The following is a 24,944-nucleotide window of genomic DNA, read 5'->3' on the forward strand; positions in this document are numbered from 1 at the left end:
GTTGCTGTCAAGTAGATTTCGACTCATAGTAACCCTATAGGACAGAGTGGAACTGTTCCCATAGGGTTTCCAAGGAGCTGCCGGTGAATTCTAACTGCAGACCTTTTGGTTAGCAGCTGAGCTCTTAACCACTGCACCACCAGGACTCCACTATATCCCTTAGATGCTTTATATTGACAGGTATTAACCTCATTTTAGAAGCCCTGGTGGCACAGTGGTTAAACTTGGCTGCTAACAGAAGGGTCAGAGGTTTGAACTCAGCAGTTGCTCTGTGAGAGAAGGATATGTATTCTGCTTCTGTAAAGATTACAGCCTTGGAAACCCTATGGGGCAGTTCCGCGGGTTTGGTTTGGAGCCTTATTTTACAGATGAGAAGACATAGGCTCTTAGAAATTATATGATTTACTATTAGTTAGAACCAACATTTGTACTTACATCTGTCTGATTCCAGAGCACTGTTTTCCCACTACCCACACCACTTAAACACAAGCATCCTTTGATCCTACCTGAAGCACAGTCAGGCAAGACCCAGAAGAAGTGGATTTTGTGACCAAAATGGCAAGATATCTTTGCTGAGCAACCAACGTTGGTCCAAAAAAGGATAAGGAAGGGTTAAAATCCCTCTTCGCTATACCTTATAAACATCTCAGTTCTTAGGTTATTTGTAAATTCAGACTTTCATAACAGAATGTAGAAAATTATTTTGGGTCACTCCTTTTCACTCATTTATTCAGTAAATATTTATCCAGTGCCTCTGTGCCCTAGACACTGCTAGACATGGGGATTTGGTAGGGAGCCCAGACATGCTTGCCCTCATGGAGCTTGTAATTCAGTGAGGGAGTCAGACATTAACCAAATAATTTCAAATATATACATACACACACATACACATGCATGCTTTAAATTGTGTAGTGCTAAGAATGTAGAACAGTACACAATGCTTTGTGTGAGGGTACTGAACAGACAGACTCAACTTGGTGTAAGGCTTCTCTGAGGAACTGATGAATGAGTGGAGATCTTTAAGGTGGGTCTTGGTAAAAAGAAAAATGTAAGGCTGTGTGGTAGGAAGGAGCATGGTACAGCCAAAGAACTGAAAGAAGGCCACTGTGGCTTCAGCTCAACAGGAGAGAGTTGCAGGAGAAATGAGATGAAGCTGGAGATGTAGGCCACAGCCAGACCTGGCAAGGCCTTCTAAGCCAGGTACTGGGCAATATGCTAGATTCACAGCCAGCTGGTATTAGAGCCTGTCCTTGAACCATTGGACTAGTTTTTATTTTTAAAGTATTATTTTATTTTTGGTAATAATATATATACAGAGCAAAACCTAGTCCCGTTCAGCAGTTTCTAGACAGAATGTTCAGTGACATTGGTTACATTCTTCACATTGTGTCAACATTCTAGTCACTTCTGTTCTGATTGTTTCACTCCCATTGACTTAAACTCCCTGCCCCTCACCCTTCTCCTCTGTGCTTTAAAATAGCTGTGTATTTGGCTTTACATAGATAATTTTTTAAAAGAATGCAGTATGCACTCGTAAAAAGACCAGACTTAATGGTCTGACTGAGACTAGAAGGACCCCGGAGATCATGGTCCCCAGACCTTCTGTTAGCCCAAGACAGGAACCATTCCCAAAGCCAACTCTTCAGACAGGGGTTGGACTAGACTATGGGATAGGAGATGATAACTGGTGAAGAGTGAGCTGCTTGGATCAAGTAGACACATGAGACTATGTGGGCAGCCCCTGTCTGGAGGGGAGATGAGAAGGTAAAGGGGGTCAGCAGCTGGCTGAATAGACACAAAAATAGAGTGGAGGGAAGGAGTGTGCTGTCTCATTAGGGGGAGAGCAACTAGGAGTATATAGCAAGGTGTATATTAATTTTTGTATGAGAGACTGACTTGGTTTGTAAACTTTCACTTAAAGGACAATAAAAATTTTTTAAAAAAGAATGCATTATGTAAGGGTGATAATCTTTACTTTTTTCCACGGGGTGGAGGGGGAAATTCTTGTTTTAACATGTAATTTCCATTGGACTATTTGATTCCAACGCATGTGTCCTTTCCATGCTACACCTTACTACCTCTGTTTGAGTGTCTTAGTTCTGCCTTTCTCCCCAGTTTCTAGTCCCTCCACAAATGGTTTTTATACTGTAGAATTTCCAACTCTGTCATTACTATTCATTCACCCAGTTTTCTCTTCTATCACTGTCAGGTTCCTGAACTTTCCAGTTCTTCATAACTAGGATTCTTAACTTTTGTTGGCCACCTTTTTCACAGACTCTGGGGTTATCTACCAAACTATGGCTCCCAGCTCCTGGGAATCATTGGAAATGTGCTAAACCCAATGCCAGTTATCATTCGTCATCTTATGTGACCTAAAGTGACATTTGGCACAGTTTATCTTGTCCTCCTCCTTGGAATATTTTTTTTCACTTAGTTCCCCCCCACACACACCCCCATATTTTTCTGGCTACTCAGCCTCAATTTCCTTTGTGGGTTCTTACATATCTTCCAGGTCTCTAAAAGGTTAGAATGTTCCATTACCTCAGTCCTATCCTCAAGTCATTATCCTATATGCTGATGGCTCCTAAATTTATACCTTCAGCCTAGACCTCTCCCTTGCATTCAGATTCCTATATTGCACTGCGTTAAACAACATGCAGTGATTGTTGTTGTGTGCCATGAAGGTACAAAAAGTTTTTTAAGCAGAAGAGTTGGTCTATTTCAAAAAACATACACTGTTACTTTTTTACGATTTCTGAGTTTGTGCTCTTGCCCTTGAGAAATTTTAGTCTGTGAAAAGGAGACAGACAAATTTTTGAATAGATTTAATACAGTCTGAAAGATACTATAATAGAGTTAGCACAGAGTGCTGTAAGAAAATTTTTCCATGGCGTATAAATTTTGTGGTTAAGGAAAGTTTCTGTGTTTCAAACTGTTTGCTAAAACTAGTACAGGCAAGCACTGTTTTTTTTTTTTTAATCTAAGATATGAAGCTAATCTAATTGAAGATGTTTATAGTTTGAAGATCCAGATTGCTTGTTTTTAGGGTTTATCTGTGGTTAGAGACGTACTGATCGCTGAGTAAAACATATTTGTTGTTGTTGTTGTGTGCTGTCGAGTCAGTTCTGACTCAGAGAATAAAACATACAGGTAATGAAGTTGGTTTAAAGTATTTATCATTCTAGAAACAAAAGTTCTTTTATTTTATATGCAAAGGTAACTTCAGCTATATTTCACATAAGAAATTTATAAAATTGTTGGAACTAATCAAATGTTGATTAAGAAAGCCTGACCCAGATCATCGTTACATATTTTCCCTTCTACCCAGTATTTTATTTCATATGACATTTCAAGGCTTTTGTAACATATGAAGGTTACAGAAGAGACTAGACTCTTACATCTTCACATCTCTTGGTCACAGAGTACTAGGAAAGATATATCCACTCATTATGTTTATTGACAGTGTATTTTATTCTAGTCACTGTGCTAATAAATACCTGATGATAAAAAGAGGAATTAAACAAGGACCAGAGGAGGCAACCATTTAGTAACTGAAATAATTCAACAAATTAGTGCTGTCTAAACAGTTTTGAAAATACAGTTCTAAAGTTTTGAGCTTACATCTCTGTTATCTATCATATGCATCCTTATAAATTATACATATATAATACTATGCTAATCTATTAGATATATTATTAAGCATGCACACAACATGAAGAAGTTATAAAAGGATGGGATAGACAAAATAAAACAGTATTTTTAACTGTCTTGCTAATTTTGATGGCTTTACACCATCTTTAGTTACTATACCAAGGCATAGCATATATTTAGAGTGAGGTTCATCACTAGTGATGATGGATGTAACTCCTTATTTCAGGTAGTCTTGATTATTTTTGTTTTTTATTTTTTGGCTGACTAGTCATAAATGATGATATCTTTTTTATATATAAAAGTATATCTGCCGTTTTCAAAGTTCTCTTATTTCATCATTATCTTTAGTTCACAGCTTCTTTGAAGGGTTAGTACAAAGTAAATAACATAATCCCTAAATACACTTCACAGGGCACACATAGACTGCGGTATGTTACAGCAAAGACACAGAGCATTCAAGCTAGGCTGTGGTATGTGACATGTGACTGGCTGACATAGAGGTGGAGTTTTCATCCATATATTAAATATTAAAACCAAACCAGTTGCCATTGAGTCAGTTCCGACTCATGGTGAACCCATGTGTGTCAGAGTAGAACTGTGTTCCACAGGATTTTCAATGGCTGATTTTTCAGAAGTACATCACTGGCCTTTCTTCTGAGGAGCTTCTGAGTGGACTCAAACCTCCCACCTTTTGGTTAGCAGCAAGTACGTTAACTATTTGCACCACCTAGGGAGTACCAAAAACCAACCAAACCCAGTGCCCTTGAGTTGATAGCGACCCTATAGGACAGAGTAGAACTGCCCCATAGAGTTGCCAAGGAGCGCCTGGCGGATTCGAACTGCTGACCCTTTGGTTAGCAGCCGTAGCACTTAACCACTTATGCTGCCAGGGTTTCACACCTAGAGAGTATGTATTAAAAATTAGTGAGGCTTAATTTCCTTCTCTGTTGGTAAGTGCCTAAGGGAGTCAAGGAGGAGTTTCTCCATCCATATCACCATTTTTATTTCTAAAATTTTTTTATCACTGTTAATAGAACTCTACCTGAAAGTAATAATTCCTCATTCCCCCTCCCTAATACTACTAATCTACTTTCTATTTCTATCCATTTATCTATTTTAGATATTTCATGTAAGTGGAATCATACAATATTTATCCTTTTGTACCTCGCTTATTTCACTTAGCATAATATTTTGAAGGTTCATCCATGTCATAGCATGTATCAGAACCTCATTTCTTTTTTTTTTTAATTGTGCTGTAAGTGAAAGTTCACAAATCAAGTCAATCTCTCACACAAAAACTTATATACACCTTGCTACATACTCCCAATTGCTTTCCCCCTAATGAGACAGCCCACTCCCTCCATCCACTCTGACTTTTCATGTCCATTTTGCCAGCTTCTAACCCCTTCTACCCTCTCATCTCCCCTCCCGGCAGGAGACGCTAGTGTAGTCTCAAGTGTCCACCTGATCCAAGAAGCTCACTCCTCACCAGCATCCCTCTCCATCACATTGTCCAGTCCAATCCCTGTCTGAAGAGTTGGCTTTGGGAATGGTTCCTGTCCTGGGCCAACAGGAGGTCTGGGATTCATGACTACCGGGGTCCTTCTAGTCTCAGACCATTAAATCTGGTCTTTTTACAAGAATTTGGGGTCTGCATCCCACTGCTCTCCTGCTCCCTCAGGGGTTCCCTGTTGGGTTCCCTGTTGTGTTCCCTGTCAGGGCAGTCATTGGTTGTAGCCAGGCACCATCTAGTTCTTCTGGTCTCAGAATGATGTAGTCTCTGGCTTATGTGGCCCTTTCTGTCTCTTGGGCTTGTAATTACCTTGTGTCCTTGGTGTTCTTCATTCTCCTTTGGTCCAGGTGGGTTGAGACCAATTGATGCATGTTAGATGGCCGCTTGCTAGCATTTAAGACCCCAGACGCCACTGTCCAAAGTGGGATGCAGGATATTTTCTTAATAGATTTTATTATGCCAATCGACTTAGATGTCCCCGGAAACCATGGTCCCCAAACCCCTGCCCCTGCTACACTGGCCTTTGAAGCATTCAGTTTATTCAGGAAACTTACTTGGTTTTGGTTTAGTCCCATTGTGCTGACCTCGCCTGTATTGTGTGTCGTCTTTCCCATCACCTAAAGTGTTCTTATCTACTGTCTAATTAGTGAATGTCCCTCTCCCACCCTCCCTCCCTCCCTCCTCTCATAACCATCAAAGAATATTTTCTTCTTTGCAGAACCTCATTTTTTTATGACTAAATAATATTTCATTGTTATGTGTATACCACGCTTTGTTTATCCACTCATAATGTTGGTGGACATTTGGGTTGTTTCTACCAAGGAGAACTTTTGAATTTGCCATCGAGCATGTAATAGGAACCTCATATTATCTGAGGTTGTTACATAGATTAGATGTGAAGTTTCTTATATGTGATGCTCCTTCACTTAGCTTGTTACCTGCTTGGGACCATGACTTTTTTTAATTGACTCAAAAACTATTTTTTATGTCTAGTATGTGCAGTTTGGAGCCCTGGTGGCACATTAGTTAATAGCTTGGCTGCTAACCAAAAGGTCGGCAGTTCAAATCCTCCAGCTGCTCCTTGGAAACCCTATGGAGCAGTTCTAACTATCCTATAGGGTCACTATGAGCTGGGATTGACTCGATGGCAACAGGTTTGGTTTGGTGTTTTTTTAATGCGCAGTTTACTGTACTTAAGACTAGGGATGCAGTGGTAAAATGACACACAGGGCCCACGATGATCCTATAGAGTTTTCTGTCTAAACGAGAAAACAAATTTTAAGCAATTACAAGATCACAATATGGGGGAAGCTGTTGGAGTTATCAGGGGAGTCATCTCAGTGTGATGCTTACTCTTGTTTTTTCTTAGGCTACATGTGAATTTTTTGTTAAATCAAATTTTGGCAATAAAAGTTTCTTCAAAATCTTGTTAAGGTATCTCAGGTTACCTTTTTTCTACCCCTTCCTTCTACATCCTAATTCTTCATCTGTACACCTTCTCTAGTCTCATGTCCTTTCAGGTAGATTTACCAAGCATTCGTTTTTAGTGTTTAGTCTCTTATCTCTTACTGTTCTGTACCCCATTTAGCTATGCTTTCCTATTCATCATTTATTCAAATGCTCTACACTCTGTCTTCTACAAGAAGAGTAGTGATTGTTTCTTTCAAAAATCTGATTCTTAAGACTCTCTTAATCCACCACTTTGTGAACACATTGTAATTATTTTTTGCCTAGTTTTTAAAAATCAGTATGTTCTTAGCCACTGAGCTAAACTGGTATGATGCATTTGCTCTAGGATAGAATAGAAGAGTTTTTAGACCATCAGAGAGGTTGTAGATATTAGCCAATTAATCCAAAGAGCAAAAATTTAGAAAGGACGTTTCAGAATAGCATGCAGACAGAGAATCTGGTCAAGATCAGTTCTCAAGATCTTTTGTTATTTTACGTTAGAAAGCCTTGACCTTAAAATATCCTTCTGAATCTATAAGAAAAAGTTCAGGGTATTTCAAAAAGAACTGAACACTTCCCAAAGTTTTATTATTAAATAACTGAACTTGCATATATGAACATGTAATCAAAAGCAATTGCTATGTAAAAATATTATACATCAACTAAAAGTCTAAAAATCATTTTGTAAAAAAGTTTCATTGTTACTTCTGCAATCTTATAAATGCTCGATATATACCCTTGTGTCTCTGGCGTATTAATTTATATCAGAGTTTTGGATCTATATCAAGGGGCGGTGGTGATTCAGTGATAGAATTCTCACCTGCCACGTGAGAGACCCGGGTTTGATTGCCAGAGAGTGCACCTCAAGTGCAGCCATGACTTGCCTGTCGGTGGAGGCTTGTGTGTTGCTATCATGCTGAACAGATTTCAGCAGAGCTTACAGAATAAGACAGACTAGGAAGAAATGCCTAGCAATGGACTTCCAAAAAATCAGCCAGTGAAAACCCTATGGATCACAACAGTTCAATCCTCTTGTTCATTAGGTTGCCATGAGTCAGGGTCTAACTCTACAGCAGGTAACGACAATATCATATCATATCAGAGGTCAAAATGGCAGCCATGAAGCATCTCTTCATTTTCTCAAAGCTGCTGCAAATTACACTTGAATGCCATATGTTTATATAAAACATAGTTACTGAATAATATAAAGTATTTGATTATTTTTTTATCACCCTGTGTGATGCTATTGCCAAAAAGACTTAATCTTCTAACTTAATGAGAACCTCAGTTTTTGTTGTTTTGTGTGTGTTTGTGTATTTAACCTTCTCATTGTAAAATAAAACACAGAGATCACACCTTACAAGTTTTTGTTAGGTGCCCTTGAATGGGTTCCAATTAAATTAGCCACCCTATGTACAACAGAGCGAAACACTGCCCAGTCTTCCACCATCCTCATAATTTTAATGTTTGAGCTCATTGTTGCAGCAACTGTGTCAATACATCTCATTGAAGGTCTTCCTCTTTTTCACTGCCCCTCTACCAAGCATGATGTCCTTCTTCAGGGACTGGTCCCTCCTGATAACATGTTCAAAGTATGTGAGATGAAGTCTTGCCATTCTTGCTTCTAAGAAGCATTCTGGCTATACTTCTTCCAAGACAGATTCATTCCTTCTTTTGGCAGTCCATGCTATATTCAATGTTCTTGGCCAACACCATAATTGAAAGGTATCAGTTCTTCTTCGTTCTTCCTTTTTCATTGTCCAGCTTTTACATGCATATGAGATAATTGAAAACACCATGGCTTGGGTCAGGCCCACCTTCGTCTTCAAGGTGACGTCTTTGCTTTTGAACACTTTAAAGAGGTCTTTTGCAACAGATTTGCCCAATGCAATACATTGTTTGGTTTCTTGACTGCTGCTTCCATGGGTGTTGATTGTGGATCCAAGTAAAATGAAATCTGTGACTTCAGTATTTTCTCTATTCATCATGTTGTTGCTTATTGGTCTGGTTGTGAGAGTTTTTGTTTTCTGTATGTTGAGGTGTAATACATACTGAAGGCTGTGGTCTTTGATCATCATCAGTAAGTGCTTCAAGTCCCCTTCACTTTCAGCAAGCAAGGTTGTGTCATCTGCATGACGCAGATTGTTAATGAGTCTTTCTCCAATCATAATGCCCTGTCCTTCTTCATACAGTCCAGTTTCTCAGATTTTTTGCTCAGCATACAGATTGAATAAGTATATGAAAGGCTACAACCTAATACACAACTTTCCTGATTTTAAACCACGCATTACCCCCTTGTTTGTTCAAACAACTGTCTCTTGGTCTATGTACAGGTTTCGCCTGAGCACAATGAATTGTTCTGGAATTCCTGTTCTGTGCAATGTTGTCCATAATTTGTTCTGATCTACGCAGTCGAACGCCTTCGAATAGTCACTAAAACACACGTAAACATCTTTCTGGTATTCTCTGCTTTCAGCCATGATCTACCTGACATCAACAAATAAGAGTTTGCTGACATCACCTAACAAGAATATAACTTAATGAGTGAAAATAAGGCGAACCCACTTGAAACGACCACCCAGGTGAATAAATAGAACTTTGCCAGCCACCCCAGAAACTTCCATGTGCCCCATCCCAATCATAACCCTCCCTCCTCACAAAAGTAACCTTTATCTTGACTTTTAGAGTAATCATATCTCTTAATTTCTTTATAGTTCTAGACACTTAGTTAATCTTGCCCATTTTGGAAATTTTGCTATGTGTTTTGATTGTCTTTTAATTTACAGGTTCTCCCTCCCTTTCTTTTCCTTTTGTCTATTGAAAAATTCAGCGCTTTTGACTTGTAGAGTTTCCCTCAGTCTGGATTTTGCTGAATTTATACTCATGATGTAGGTCAGCATATTTCTGTCTATGTTTTCTGCAAATCGGCAGCTAGATTTGGTAATCAGTCTTAGGTAATCGGCCTCGTGTTTGGTCCCTTTGGCAGAATCCTTAGGTGTTATGCTCTTTCATCAGGAGGTATATAATGTCTTGGTGTTTCTTTTTCTGTGATGTGAGCAGTTGTTGATACTTAATACTTACATCCATTAATTAATCAGGGATTATAGAAAGGTGGTATTCTAATATTTCTTTTTCACTTGTTGGAATGCTTTTATAAAGAGACAATTCCCCTTATGTGCCCAGTGACGCCTGAACCGTAGCAGAAGATAAGTGTATTAATGTGGCATAAGTAGGAAATTCCTAGGTAGACTTTTTTTTTTTTTTTAATTTTTATCATGCTTTAAGCGAAAGCTTACAAATCAAGTCAGCCTCTCATACAAAAATTTATGTACACCTTACTATATAATCCTAGTTGCTCTCACCCTAATGAGACAGCACATTCCTTCTCTCCATCCTCTTTTCGTGTCCATTCAGCCAGCTTCTGACCCTCTCCGCCTTCTCATCTCCCCTCCAGACAGGAGCTCCCCACATAGTCTCATGTGTCTACTTGATCCAAGAAGCTCACTCTTCACCAGTATCATCTCCTATCCCATAGTCCAGTCTAATCCCTGTCTGAAGGGTTGGCTTTGGGAATGGTTCCTGTCTTGGGCTAACAGAAGGCCTGGGGACCATGACCTCTGGGGTCCTTCTAGTCTCAGTTAGACCATTAAGTCTGGTCTTTTCATGAGAATTTGAGGTCTGCATCCCACTGCTCTCCTGCTCCCTCAGGGGTTCTCTGTTGTGTTCCCTGTCAAGAAAGTCATCGGTTGTAGTCGGGCACCATCTCGTTCTTCTGGTCTCAGGCTGATGTAGTCTCTGGTTTATGTAGCCCTTTCTGTCTCTTAGGTGCATAATTACCTTGTGTCTTTGGTGTTCTTCATTATCCTTTGCTCCAGGTGGGCTGAGACCAATTGATGCATCTTAGATGGCTGCTTGCTAGCGTTTAAGACCCCAGATGGCACTCTCCAAAGTGGGATGCAGAATGTTTTCTTAATAGATTTTATTATGCCAATTGACTTAGATGTCCCCTGAAACCATGGTCCCCAACCCCCCGCCCCTGCTACGCCGGCCTTCGAAGCATTTCGTTTATTCAGGAAACTGCTTTGCTTTTAGTTTAGTCCAGTTGTGCTGACCTCTCCTGCATTGTGTGTTGTCTTTCCCTTCACCTAAGATAGTTCTTATCTACTATATAATTAGTGAAAATCCTTCTCCCTCCCTTTCTCCCTCCCTCTCTCCCCACACTTGTAACCACCAAAGAATATTTTCTTCTCTGTTTAAACTATTTCTCGAGTTCTTATAATATTGGTCTCATACAATTTTTGTCCTTTTGGTACTGACTAATTTCACTTAGTGTAATGCCTTCTAGATTCCTCCATGTTATGAAATGTTTCACAGATTCATCATTGTTCTTTATCAATGCATACTATTCCATTGTGTGAATATACCATAATTTATTTATCGATTCATCTGTTGATGGGCATCTTGGTTGCTTCCATCTTTTTGCTCCTGTAAACAGTGCTGCAGTGAACATGGGTGTGCATATATCTGTTGGTGTAAAGGCTCTTATTTCCCTAGGATATATTCCAAGGAGTGGGATTGCTGGATCCTATGGCAGTTCTATTTCTAGCTTTTTAAGGGACTGTCAAATTGATTTCCAAAATGGCTGTACCATTTTACATTCCCACCAGCAGTGTATGTGTTCCAGTCTCTCTACAACCTTTCCAACATTTATTATTTTGTGTTTTTTGGATTAATGCCAGCCTTGTTGGAGTGAGATGGAATCTTATAGTAGTTTTGGTTTGCATTTCTTTAATGGCTAACGATATTGTGAGCATTTCCTTGTGTTTTTGTTAGCTACCTGAATGTCATCTCTAGTGAAGTGCCTGTTCGTATCCTTTGCCCATTTTTTAATTGGGTTGTTTGTCTTTTTGTTGTTGAGTTTTTGCAGTATCATGTAAATTTTAGAGATCAGATGCTGATTGGAAATGTCATAGCTAAAAACTTTTTCCCAGTTTATAGGTACTCTTTTGGTGAAGTCTTTGGAAGAGCATAGGTGTTTGATTTTTAGGAGCTCCCAGTTACCTAGTTTCTTTTCTGGTTGTGCATTGTTAGTAATGTTTTGTATACTGTTTGTGCCACGTATTAGGTCTCCTAGTGTTTCCCCTATATTTTCTTCCTTGATCTTTGTTGTTTTAGTTTTTATATTTAGGTCTTTGATCCATTTTGAGTTAGTTTTTGTGTATGGTCTGAGGTATGGGTATGGGTCTTGTTTCATTTTTTTGCAGATGGATATCTAGTTACGGCAGCACCATTTGTTAAAGAGACTGTCTTTTCCCCATTTAACAGACTTTGGGCCTTTGTCAAATACCAGCTGCTCATATGTGAATGGATTTAAATCTGGATTCTCAATTCTGTTCCATTGGTCTATGTATCTGTTGTTGTACCAGTATCAGGCTGTTTTGACTACTGTGATGGTATAAAACCCAGTGCTGTTGAGTCAAATCCAACTCATAGCAACGCTATAGGGCAGGGTAGAACTAACCCCATAGAGTTTCCAAGGAGCGCCTGGCGGATTTGAACTTCCGACCCATTGGTTAGCAGCCATAGCACTTAACCACTACGCCACCAGGGTTTCCTACGGTGATGGTAGGTTCTAAAATCAGGTAATGTGAGGCCTCCCACTTTGTTCTTCTTTTAGAGTAATGCTTTAACTTATCCGAGGCCTCATTCCCTTCCATATGAAGTTGGTGATTTGTTTCTCCATCTCATTAAAAAATGTTGTTGGAATTTGGGTGGGAGTTGCATTGTATCTATAGATCACTTTTGGTAGAATAGACATTTTTACACTGTTAAGTCTTCCTATCCATGAGCAAGGTATGTTTTTCCACTTACGTATGCCTGTTTTGGTTTCTTGCAGTAGTGTCTTGCAGTTTTCTTTGTATAGGTCTTTTACGTCTCTGGTTAGATTTATTCCTAAGTATTTTATGTTCTTGGGGGCTACTGTAAATGGTATTGATTTGGTGACTTGCTCTTTGATGTTCTTTTTGTTGGTGTAGAGGGATCTGATTTTTGTATGTTTATTTTGTATCCTGATACTCTGCTGAACTCTTCCATTAGTTTCAGTAATTTTCTTGAGGATTCTTTGGGGTTTTCTGTGTATAAGATCATATCATCTGCAAATAGAGATACTTTTACTTCTTCCTTACCAATCTGCATGCCTTTATTTCTTTGTCTAGCCTAATTGCTCTGGCTACGACCTCCAGCGGAAACCCTGGTGGCATAGTAGTTAAGGGCTACGGCTGCTAACCAAAGGGTCAGCAGTTCAAATCCGCCAGGCACTCCTTGGAAACTCTATGGGGCAGTTCTACTCTGTCCTATGGGGTCGCTATGAGTCGGAATCTACTCGACGGCACTGGGTTTGGTTTTTTTTGTTGTTGTTTGTTTAGGACCTCCAGCATGATGTTGAATAAAAGTGGTGATAAAGGACATCCTTATCTGGTTCCCGATCTCAAGGGGAAAGCTTTCAGGCTCTCTCCATTTAGAGTGATGTTGGCTGTTGGCTTTGTATAAATGCCTTTTATTATGTTGAGGAATTTCCTTCTATTCCTATTTTGCTGAGCGTTTTTATCATGAATGGATGTTGAACTTTGTCAAATGCCTTTTTGCATCCATTGGTAAGATCATGTGGTTCTTGTCTTTTTTTTATTTATGCGATGGATTATATTAATTGTTTTTCTGATGTTAAACCACCCATGCATACCTGGTATGAATCCCACTTGGTCACGGTGAATTATTTTTTTGATATGTTGTTGAATTCTATTGGCTAGAATTTTGTTGAGGATTTTTGCATCTAAGTTCATGAGGGATATAGGTTTTGGTATCAGGGATATGCTGGCTTTATAGAATGAGTTTGGGAGTATTCCATCCTTTTCTATGCTCTGAAATAGCTTTAATAGTAGTAGTGTTAACTCTTTTCTGAAGGTTTGGTAGAATTCTCCAGTGAAGGTGTCCAGGCCAAGGCTTTTTTTTGTTGGACTTTTTAAATTACCTTTTCGCTCTTCTTTTGTTATGGGTCTATTTAGTTATTCTGCCTCTGTTTATGTTAGTTTAGGTAGGTAATGTGTTTCTAGAAATTCATTTCTTCTAGGTTTTCAAATTTGTTAGAGTACAATTTTTCATAGTGATCTGTTATGTTTCTTTTAATTTTAGTTGGGTCTGTTGTAATATCGCCCATCTCATTTCTTATTTGGGTTATTTGCTTCCTCTCCTGTTTTTCTTTTGTCAGTTTGGCCAATGGTTTATCAATTTTGTTATTTTTTTCAAAGAACCAGCTTTTGGTCGTGTTAACTCTTTCAATTGTTTTTCTGTTTTCTATTTCATTTAATTCTGCTCTGGTTTTTATTATTTGCTTTCTTCTGGTGCCTGAGGATTTCTTTTGTTGCTCTTTCTGTTTGTTCAAGTTGTAGGGATAATTCTTTGATTTGGGCCCTTTCTTCTTTTTGGATGTGTGCATTTATTGATATAAATTGACCTGTGAGCACTGCTTTAACTGTGTCCCAAAGATTCTGATAGGAAGTGTTTTTGTTCTCATTGGATTCTTTGAATTTCTTTATTCCATTCTTAACGTTTTCTATAACCCGGTCATTTTTAAGTAGGGTATTGTTCAGCTTCCAAGTGTTTGATTTCTTTTCCCTACTTTTTCCGTTATTGATTTCTACTTTTATGTCCTTATGATTGGTGAAGATGCTTTGTAATATTTCAATGTTTTGGATTCTGCTAAGGCTTGCTTTATGACCTAATATGTGGTCTGTTGTAGAGAATGTTCAGTGTGCGCTAGAAAAGAAAGTATACTTGGCTGCCATTGAGTGGAGTGTTCTGTATATGTCTACGAGGTCAAGTAGGCTGATTGTGGCATTTAGATCTTCCACGTCCTTACTGAGCTTTTTTCTGGATGTTCTGTCCTTCACCAAAAGTGGTGTGTTGAAGTCTTCTACTATAATTGTGGAGCTGTCTATCTCACTTTTCAATGCTGTTAGAGTTTGTTTTATGTATCTTGCACCCCTGTCATTGGGTACATAATATTTAATATGGTTATATCCTCCTGGTATATTGTCCCTTTAATCATTATATAGTATCCTTCCTTATCCTTTGCGGTAGATTTAACTTTAAACTCCATCTTGTCAGAAATTAATATTGCCACTCTTGCTCTTTTTTGATTGTTGTTTGCTCAATATATTTTTTTCCATCCTTTAAGTTTTAGTTTGTTTGTGTCTCTAAGTCTAAGGTGTGTCTCTTATAGGCAGCATGTAGACGGATTGTGTTTTTTTATCCATTCTGCCACTCTCTGTCTCTTTATTGGTGTATTTAATCCACTTACATTCAGCGTAATTAGGGATAGGTATGAGTTTAGTTCTGTAATTTTGATGTCTTTTTTTTGTGTGTTGTTGACAGTTTCTTTTTCCCACTTAATTTTTTGTGTTAAGTAGTTTATATATTGTCTTTTCCTCTTATTTGTTGTTGATTTTGTTTCTGCTGAGTTTTTTGTTTTTTTCGTATTTTATTTTAATGAGTAGGATTGTTATATCTTTGATTTTGTATGTTTGATTATAATATGTCTTGGTGACTTTCTTTTGAGATCTACCTTATATGGAGTTTGGTGAGCATCTTGGACAGATATCTTCTCTTCTTTCACGATATCAGGGAAGTTTTCTGCCAACAAATGTTCAGTATTTCTCTCTGTATTTTCTGTTATCCGTCCTTGTTCTGGTACTCCAGTCGCTGGTAGGTTATTTCTCTTGATAGAGTTTCACACAATTATTAAGATTTCTTCATTTTTAAAAATTTTTTTTATCTGATTTTTCTTCAAATATATTGGTGCCAAGTGCTGTATCTTCAGTCTTACTAATTCTGCCTGACACTTCCTCAGTTCTGCTCCTTTGACTTTCTACTGAGTTGTCTAATTCTGTAATTTTATTGTTAATCTGAATTTCTGACTGCTGTCTCTCTGTGGATTCTTGCAGTTTATTAAATTTTTCATTAGATTCTTGAATAACCTACTTAATTTCTTCAACTGCTTTATCTGTGTGTTCCTTGGCTTGTTCTGCGTATTGCCTGATCTTCTTCCTGACCTCCTTCCTGATATCTTGAAGAGTTATATATATTAATCTTTTGTGTTCTGCATCTCGTAATTCCGGGAAAGCACCTTCATCCAGACGATCCCTTGATTCTTTGTTTTGAGAGCTTGTTGAAGCAATCATGGTCCGCTCTTTTTTCTGATTTGATATTGAGTGTTGTCTCCGAGCCATCTATAAGTTATTGTATTAGTTTATTTTATGTTTCTTTACTTGTATCCTAGCTTCTTGCTTTGTTTTGTTTTGATTTGCCCAAATAGGCTGCTTAACTGAGCTAACTTGATTAAATTTGACTTTGAAGCTCTAATGCCCTGTCACCAGATGGCTCGAGCTGTTATCTAGTATATGAGCCTAGGAGTCCATTCACTTTTCTTGTCTGGATTCAGCTCAGGTGTCTAGGTAGTTGGTCATGAAGTGTGTGGTACAGGCTCTGTCCTACAGTCTTAGAGAGGCAGGGGTAATTGGTGTAGGTATAAGTATCTGGTTGCAGTAGGGGGTCACGCTCTGAACAAGGCAGGGGGCTGAAAACCATTTCCCAGCTGTCTGTGAGGAAAGCATATCCTTGTTCCCTAGAGTGTACAGGTGGGCTGGTCCTGCAGACAGACCATGGGCACCCAGTGCTTTGGTCGTAAGGACTGGGAGGTACCAGTTATCCTTAGACCCCTGTCACGGGTGGCTAGGTGATGTGGGTAGAGCCACCAGTCCTTAGGCCCCTGATATGGGTAGGTGAGGACTCTGTTTAATAGGCAAAGCAGTGTCAAACATCAAATACCCATCTCTCCACTGCACAGCTGAAACAGTTGTAGTCTGCCAACAAGGGCCTATTCTCCTGAAATAGGCCCACACAGGACCATTCGGGGGGGAAAGGTATTCCAAGGCCATGGACCCTTTATGCCTGGACAGGAGCCACTTTTATCCTGAGCTCCCTAGTTTAGTGGAGCTGGCAGATTATCTTTTCCCCCAATTGTGAATTTATTCCTTCTCCAAGGCCGGAAGAATGGCTCAGGGCACTCTGCAGGGCCTATCTCAGGCCCACAGAAATTGACAGTCACTGAAGTCAGCTTGGGGGCCTAGGGGCACAGTAAAATATACACAAGAACTTAGCTTTTGGTGAGAGCGGCATTCTTCTCTGGTTCCGGAGGTGTGAGTAGGCTGTGTGGCTGGCTGGCTCTTCCTGAGGAAACTGCATCAGCAATGCTACCACAGCCTGCCCTGGTCGCTCCAGGGAATGGTGCCTCCGGGTTCCCTGCGATCCAGGTCCAGCCACTCCTCTCCGCTTCTGAACCGTCTCTTCCTCCCCCTGCTGTTGAGTCTGTTTTCTAACTTTGCCTTTGATGTTCAGGGCTCCTAGCTTGTCATAAATATTATTGTTTCACATGTTTCTTCGGGTCTTTGTTGTAAGAGGGATCACTGGAAGCATCTGACTATTCTGCCATCTTGGCCCAACCTCTAGACTTTAATTTTGAACAGAACCTCTTGGTGTTGAATGGAAGCTTGATAAATCTGGGGAAATGAATTTATATATATATATTTGATGAGTATTTATTGAGTGGTTATTCTGAGCTAAGTATAATGCAAGGTGTTGGGATACATTGGTGAATCAGTTAGTCTAGTGGGAGGTTATAATTGTTATTAAAGAGATGTTTCATGGAGGCCTGATTTAAATTAGTGGGCCAGGAAAGGCCTCCCTAAGAAAATGTCATTTAATTTGAATTAGGAAGGATGAGTAGAAATTAATCAGGCAAAGAGAGAGAGGAAGAAGGTTCCAGGCAGAGAAAACATTGTATGCTATGACCTTTTGTTGGGAGAAGATAGTTTGTCAAAAGATCAGAAAAAAAGGCCAGTGTAGCTAAGGTGAGAGGTTTACCATAAGAGGCAGATAGGGGCATAAATCATATGTTAAGGCTTTATAAATAGTGTTGAATATCATGAGATTTATTTTAGGTGCAATGTAGAAAATTTTACCCAGAGGCTTTCACTGGAGTGCGTTATTAGGTGCCTTCAAGTCGGTTCCAACTCATAGCAACCCTATGTACAAACAGAACGAAATACTGCCTGGTCCTACGCCATCCCCACAATCGTGTTATGCTTAAGCCCATTGTCGTAGCCACTGTGTCAGTCCGTCTCGTTGAGGGTCAACTTTACCAAGCATAATGTCCTTCTGCGGGGACTGATCCCTCCTGATAACACGTCCAAAGTATGTGAGATGAGGCCTCACCGTCATGACTTCTAATGAGCGTTCTAGGTGTACTTCTTCCAGTGCAGATTTATTTGTTCTTTTGGCAGTCCATGATATATTCATATATGGTATCTATTATACTGGAGTCTGAGCTTATATAATATACGTCTCTTTGTTTACTATCATCCTTAGGATAACTATTCTTGATTAGTTGCAAAGTAATCATTCCCATTTGTTTCAAACCTTACATAGCTGTCCCAGAAGTCATCTATACAAACGATGTTCGGATAGAGAAAGTTAGAGGGCTGAAAAGAATCCTAAAGGCCATTCTTTTGGTTATGTTCAAAGGTATCTGGAGAAGCAAACGAAACTCAGATTGCAGAAGCATTGAAGCGGTATAGTGAGCGGGCATTCTTTGTCCGAGAAGCTCTCTTCCACCTTTTTAGCCTGACTCATGTGATGGAAAAAACAAAGCCAGAAATTTTAAAGGTAAGAATAAGAAAGTGGATACGACATTTTAAAAATTCTTTCCCTGGGTACATGATGACTTTGTGAAGATTTGGTGAAAATTTGCATTTATTCTTTAATTTTTGTTTATAGTGGGGTTGATGATGTAGGATTTCAGTTATTAGCCATAAATGAAGAAGAGAGAAGATAATTGCAGGAGTGTTATTAAAGTTTTATAGTACTCTTATGAAGTAATATAAATGCCTTTCAGTGCATATTTAACTACCTAAAACCAGTGACTATGTAGTCTGATATTTTCTTACCAGGTGTAGAAGAAAATGGAAGTATATGACTGGAATCAGAACACTGCATTTTATATTAACCCTGAATTGCTTCCCACCACCACTCGTCTGTCCATCTGTTGTACTGTGGTGGATTGCATATTGCTGTGGGGCTGGAAGCTATGCCACTGATATTTCACATACCAGCAGGGTCACACATGATGGACGGGTTTCAGGGGAGCTTCCAGACTAAGACAGACCAGGAGGAAGGACCTGGCAATATACTTGTAAAAAAAAAAAAAAAACTGGCCAGTGAAAGCCTTATGAATAAGAGCAGAACATTGTCAGAATCAATATCCATGGAAGCACCAATCAAGAAATGAAACAATGTATTGCATTGGACAAATCTGCTCTTGAAAGTGTTGAAAACCAAAGATGTCACTTTGAGGACTAAAGTGTGCCTGGCCCAAGCCATGGTATTTTCAGTCGCCTCATATGCATATGAAAACTGGACAATGAATTATAAAGATTGAAGAAGAATTGGTGCCTTTGAATTATGGTGTTGGCAAAGAATATTCAATCTATCACAGACTTCCAGAAGAATGAACAAATCTGTCTTGGAAGAAGTACAGCCAGAACACTCATTAGAAGTGAGGATGGTGAGACTTCATCTCACGTACTTTGGACGTGTTTTCAGGAGGGACCAGTCCCTGAGAAGGACATCATGCTTGGTAAAGTAGTTCAGTGAAAAAGAAGACTCTCAATGAGACAAATTCACACAGTGGCTGCAACGATGGGCTCAAACATAGCAATAATTGTGAGGATGGCATAGGATCGGGCAGTGTTTCGTTCTGTTGTACATAGGGTTGCTATGAGTTGGAATCCACTTGATGGCACCTAACGACAACATTGCTTCCCACAGTATCTCTTTTTAGAAATACAAAATCAGAATTCCGTAAGGCACTTTCAGTGCTGCTTATGAATCCCCTGTGCTTTTGTAACTGATGCTTGTTATTTCCTAGTTAAGAATTTTAACAAAGACAGCTTCTAAAGGACAAAAAAGGATTCTTAATTTTGTTGACCGTTTAGGGTAGTGTTTGTCAAAATGTGTTCCATCACCGCCAGGAGTCTGTGATATGCCTATTTTAAAAAACATATTTGTGGACACCACTGTAAGAAACTTAGATTCAATAGGGCTGAATGGGATGCAGGAATCTGTACAACATAATTCTCACACACATTCAATTTCGAAACATTGAATATGGAGCTATATTATGTTTGGTACCTCATTTAGTGGGCACTGTGAGTCGGAATCAACTCAACAGCACTGGGTTTGGATTTTTTTTTTGGTTTAGTGGGCACAACAATCCCAAGGGATAGGTTTTATCTCCTGTTTTACAGATTGTGTAACTGAGCATCTGTGAAGTTAAGAAACAGTAAGTCAGTGGCAGGGCCACAATTGATTTAACCTCCCAGGTATCTTAAATTTTGAGACTGGAGTGATTCATTGGGAACCAGTATCACTTCAGTCCCTAGAATGTTACCCCTAACACTTCTAACTCTGTATACATACCAGACACATACTTGATGTGTCTGTGGATTGTCTTTTTTTGTTTTGGTTACTGTGAACCTGAGCAACTAAAGATTAGACCTCTAGTCCTTGTTGGGACTTCTGACCTGAAATATTTACTCATTCATTTCATTCAGCAAATATTTGATGAGCACCAACTATTTTGCAGGCCCTTGTATTAAGTGTTTTGGTTACATCGGTAAACAAAGATGCCCGCCTTCAAGAAACTTACATTTGCATTAAGACATAAATAAATAAGTAAAAATAACAACATAAAAAAAAATTAGTAGTTTGTAAGGTGATGATAAACAGAGAAAAGAATTGAAGTTGTCAAGGATTTCATTTTACTTTGATCCATAAATAACACCCATGGAAGCAGCAGTCAAGAAATCAAACAAGGCGTTGCATTGGGCAAATCTGCTGCAAAAGACCTCTCTAAAGTATTCAAAAGCAAAGATGTCACCTTGAAGACTAAGGTGCACCTGGCCCAAGCCACGGTGTTTTCAGTTGCCTCATATGCATGTGAAAGCTGGACTGTGAATAAGGAAGACTGAAGAAGAATTGATGGCTTTGAATTATGGTGTTTGCAAAGAATATTGAATATACCATGGACAGCCAAAAGAAGGAACAAATATATCTTGGAAGAAGTACAGCGAGAATGCTTCTTAGAAGCAAGGATGACAAGACTTCATCTCACATACTTTGGACGTGTTATCAGGAGGGACCAGTCCTTGGAGAAGGACATCATGCTTGGTAAAATAGAGAGTGAATAAGAGGAAGACCTTTAGTGAGATGGACTGACACAAATGCTGCAGCAATGGGCTCAAGCATTACAAGTATAAAGATGACACAGGACCGGGCAATGTTTCGTTCTGTTGTACATAGGGTTGCTATGAGTTGGAACCAACTCGACAGTACCTAACAACAGCAAGGCGGTGAGTTATGAAAACAATAAAAAGTCAATCAGGGTAAGGGGAACCTGGAAAATGAGGATGGGGAGGAGATTGCAGTATTAAATAGATGATCAGAGTAAGTCTCACGGAGAGAGTGAAATGTGAGCAAAGACTAGAGGGAGGTGAGGGAGCCAGTCAAGTGGCTGTTTGGAGGAAGAGTGATCCAGGCAGAGGCAATACCTAGAGCAGTGCTTTCTAACAGAACTTTCTGTGACTATGTCTGTGCTGTCCAATATAGTAGCCGCTAGCCACATATAGCTGTTGAGCAGTTGAAATGTGGCTAGTGGGACTGGGGGACTAAATTTTCAATTTTATTTAATTTTGATTGATCTAAATGAAAATGTAAATAGCCATATGGGGTGGTGACAGTCTGAAGTTCTTTTCTAATTGCTTCAATTTTCTCAGTGTACTTGGAAACAAAGTCTTCAACTGAGAGTGAGGAATGAGGAGGGTTTGTTGGGAGCTTGAGGAGAGGGGGAAAGGTGAGAAATACTTGAAGATCTAGCAAAGGCCTGAAGGCAGGAGGGAAAGGACACCACTATGACTGGAGTGGCAAGAGCAGGGGGATAGTAGATGAGATCAAAGAGATAAAGGTAGTCCAGATTATATAGGGCTTTATAAGTCATTGGAAGGTTTTGAACAGAGAAGTGACGTGATCTGATTATTTTGAATAGATCTCCCTGACTACTGCTTTTAGAGTATATTATAGGGGGGACAATGGTAGAAGCAGAGAGACCTGTTAGCAGGGCAGGTAAGAGCTGATGGCGCCTCTCATTAAAGTGGTAGTAGTAGAGATGGTGAAAAGTGATCAGATACTGGATGTATTTTGAATGAAGAGCTAATAGTATTCTCTTAAGGATCAGATATTAGAGGTAAAAAAGAATAATTAAGGAATGCCCCAAAATTTTTAGCCTGAGCACTGGAAGAGTAGTTATCATTACCTGTGACGAGTAAGGCAGAGGAAGATACAGAGTTCAGTTTTGAACATGGAATTTGAGATGTCTATCAAACGTCCACATAGAAAGGTCAAGTATACAACTGGATAAATGATTCTAACATTCAAGAGAGAGATTTGAGCTGCAAATTTGAATTTAAAAGCCACCCATATACAGATAGAATTTAAAGCCATAGCACTGGATGAAATCCTGGAGGGAGTAAATATAGATACAGAAGAGAGAAGGTCAAACAGTTGAGCCCTGGAACAAATCAACATTAAGAGGTCAGGGGAGGAGGAGAAAATAGCAAAGGAGACTGAGGAGGAGTCTCCAGTAAGGTAGAAGGAATATCAAATCAGTGAAGTGTTGTTGTTAGGAGTTGTGGAGTCAACTTTGACTCGTAGTAACCCTATATAACAGAGTGGAAGTGCCCCATAGGGTTTCTTAGGCTGTAATCTTTATGGGAGCAGATCACCAGGTCTTTTCTCCCACAGAGCCATTGGTGGGTTTGAACTGTCATGGAATGAGAGCCAAGTGAAGAAAATGTATCGGGGAGGAGGGAATGAACAACTGTATCAAGTGCTGCTGATGTATCGATCAAGTGAGATGAGGACCATTGGATTTAGCAAAATGGAAGTAATTTGTGATCTTGTGGTAGTGGGTGTAAAACCTGTTTGGAATGGGTTTAAGGGAGAATGGAGGGAGAAAAAACTAAAGTATAGGCAATTATTTTTCAGGAGTTTTGCTGCAAAGAGGAGCAGAGAAAAAGGTGGTAGTTAGCAAAGAAAGTGGAATCAAAAGAAGGTTTTTTTTTTGCAATGGCAGAAATAGTAGCTTTTTTTGTATGCTGATAAGAATGATCCAGTGTAGAACAGAAAGTTGATGAGGTGTAAGGGGGAGAATGACTGAAATGATGTCCTTGAGCAGACAAGAAGGGAAGGATCTAGTGTCTAAGCAGAGGAATTAGCTTTAGAGAGGAGCCCAGAAAGCTCATTTATGGTAAGAAGGAGGAAAGTGGCGTGTGTAGGTGGATTTGCTGGTAAGTGGGTAAATGTGGTGGTGACAGTCCAAAGTTCTTTTCTAATTGCTTCAGTTTTCTCAGTGTAGTTGGAAACAAAGTTCTCAACTGAGAGTGAGGAATGAAGAGGGTTTGTTGGGAGCTTGAGGAGAGGGGGAAAGGTGAGAAATACCTAGAACCAGGGAGAGTAAATCAGGATTGCACTCTAACTTCAGCAGTATCCTCAAGGAACTAAAGGTTGGGATTTGAGAGTGAAGTTTGCCACTCGTTTTCTCTATAAAATTCACTAAGAATTTAGTCAGTACTTACCATATAACAGGTACTGTATTCTGTCTTGGAAATACAAAGTTGAGTTATCTATACAGAAATGATTCATTAGCCTTGCAGAAAATCTCTGGACATGAGTAAATTAACACCTGCCTTGACCAGGTGGACAGGAACTAAGTACTTGTAACTGCTATGTCCTGAGCTTTTTGCACTTGAGGTTGAGAAAGACACTTAAGACATCTTTGAAATTTTTATAGACCAACAAAGTAATGTTGCTATATGAAAAGGATTTCTATTTATAAAGTGGATTAAGAGGACTCTTTTTTCCCCCCCCAGCTCGTGGTTACTGGGATGAGAAACCACCCTATGAATTTGCCCGTGCAACTGGCTGCAAGCGCCTGTGTGTTTAACTTAACTAAGCAAGATCTTGCTATAGGAATGCCTGTGCGACTCCTGGCTGATGTGACTCATTTGCTCCTCAAAGCCATGGAACATTTTCCAAACCACCAGCAGGTAATCATAAGGGAATTCAGATTCAAATAGCCCTTTTAGTGTCTCTTTCTACCCATGTCTTCCTTCCATACTTACATTCAGTTCCAATTGACTAGACCAGAAAGGGAAGTTCGAATGCCTAAGGAGGCTATAAGGTAATAAATTTGTGGTATAGCTAGGTGTAGGACAACAGAGAAGTAGGAAGCTAAAGAATACATTCACTGCCTGAAAGTGTTTAAATCCAGACATTGGGGGAAAAAGTGCAAACCATACAAAACTTATTTTTCACCTGGATCTTGAGGTTGTGATGATCTCAGTAAACAGGCACAGAATATCTGCTCTGGGCCAGGCATTGTCAAGTGCAGGGATACAAAGATGAGCAAGATTTTTCATTTCTAGAAGTATGGTAGACTATATAACCTATCCAGCTTTCATGATGACATCTAAAATGCTGATTGAATTATTTTTTAAGTCTTTTAAAATTCAATAGTGAGTTGGCAAGTTAGTAAAACGTACTCAGGAGTCCAAAACCAACTGAAAATGGGATACCAGTATCGTGAATGAATCATTAAAGCCAGCTTTCCTCCTTGTGGGCAGTTGCCAAACTGGATGAACTTTGGGCTTTGTTTTTCATGGCATTTGGAAGCCAGGTGGACAGAAAACAAAATCCAGCATCCACTCAAAGTGTGGAATCTAATAAAAGACCCCTTGTATAAAGCTGTGATACCCCGCCCCTTCCCAGAACCACTTCCCAGTACCACCAAGGTACACCTTAGTGTAAGGGTATTATATGTAGTCTGCAAGCTTAGAAAAACAACAAGAGGTAAGATGGAAATAATAAAGATGAAACTAAAAATTAATTAAATAGAAAATAAAGGTACCATTGAATAAGGGAGGATCAACTTTGCCAAGAATTGGTTTTTTGAACGTTTTAATAATAATGACAAATCTTTGGCAAAATTGACCGAGGAAAGTTGAGAGAGAATGCAAATAAATAAGATAAGGAAACAGGACAGGAAGGAGTGGGAAATGACTGCTTATGGACATGAGTTACTTCTGGGCTGATAAAAATTTCTAAA

At 39.3% G+C, this 24,944-nt stretch overlaps 1 protein-coding gene across 2 annotated transcripts in view; it reads left to right on the forward strand.

Moving 5' to 3' along the window:
• ZYG11B (zyg-11 family member B, cell cycle regulator) overlaps positions 1 to 24,944 on the forward strand; it is a 122,943-nt gene that overhangs the window by 52,440 nt on the left and 45,559 nt on the right. For both annotated transcript variants that reach the window (XM_049879255.1, XM_049879256.1), the window contains exons 4-5: positions 18,251 to 18,391; positions 23,710 to 23,886. In XM_049879255.1, the coding sequence (XP_049735212.1) occupies positions 18,251 to 18,391; positions 23,710 to 23,886 (318 nt within the window). The remainder of the gene's footprint in view (positions 1 to 18,250; positions 18,392 to 23,709; positions 23,887 to 24,944) is intronic.

The sequence above is a fragment of the Elephas maximus genome, chromosome 3, assembly GCF_024166365.1.
Source record: "Elephas maximus indicus isolate mEleMax1 chromosome 3, mEleMax1 primary haplotype, whole genome shotgun sequence".
Lineage (NCBI taxonomy): Eukaryota > Metazoa > Chordata > Mammalia > Proboscidea > Elephantidae > Elephas > Elephas maximus.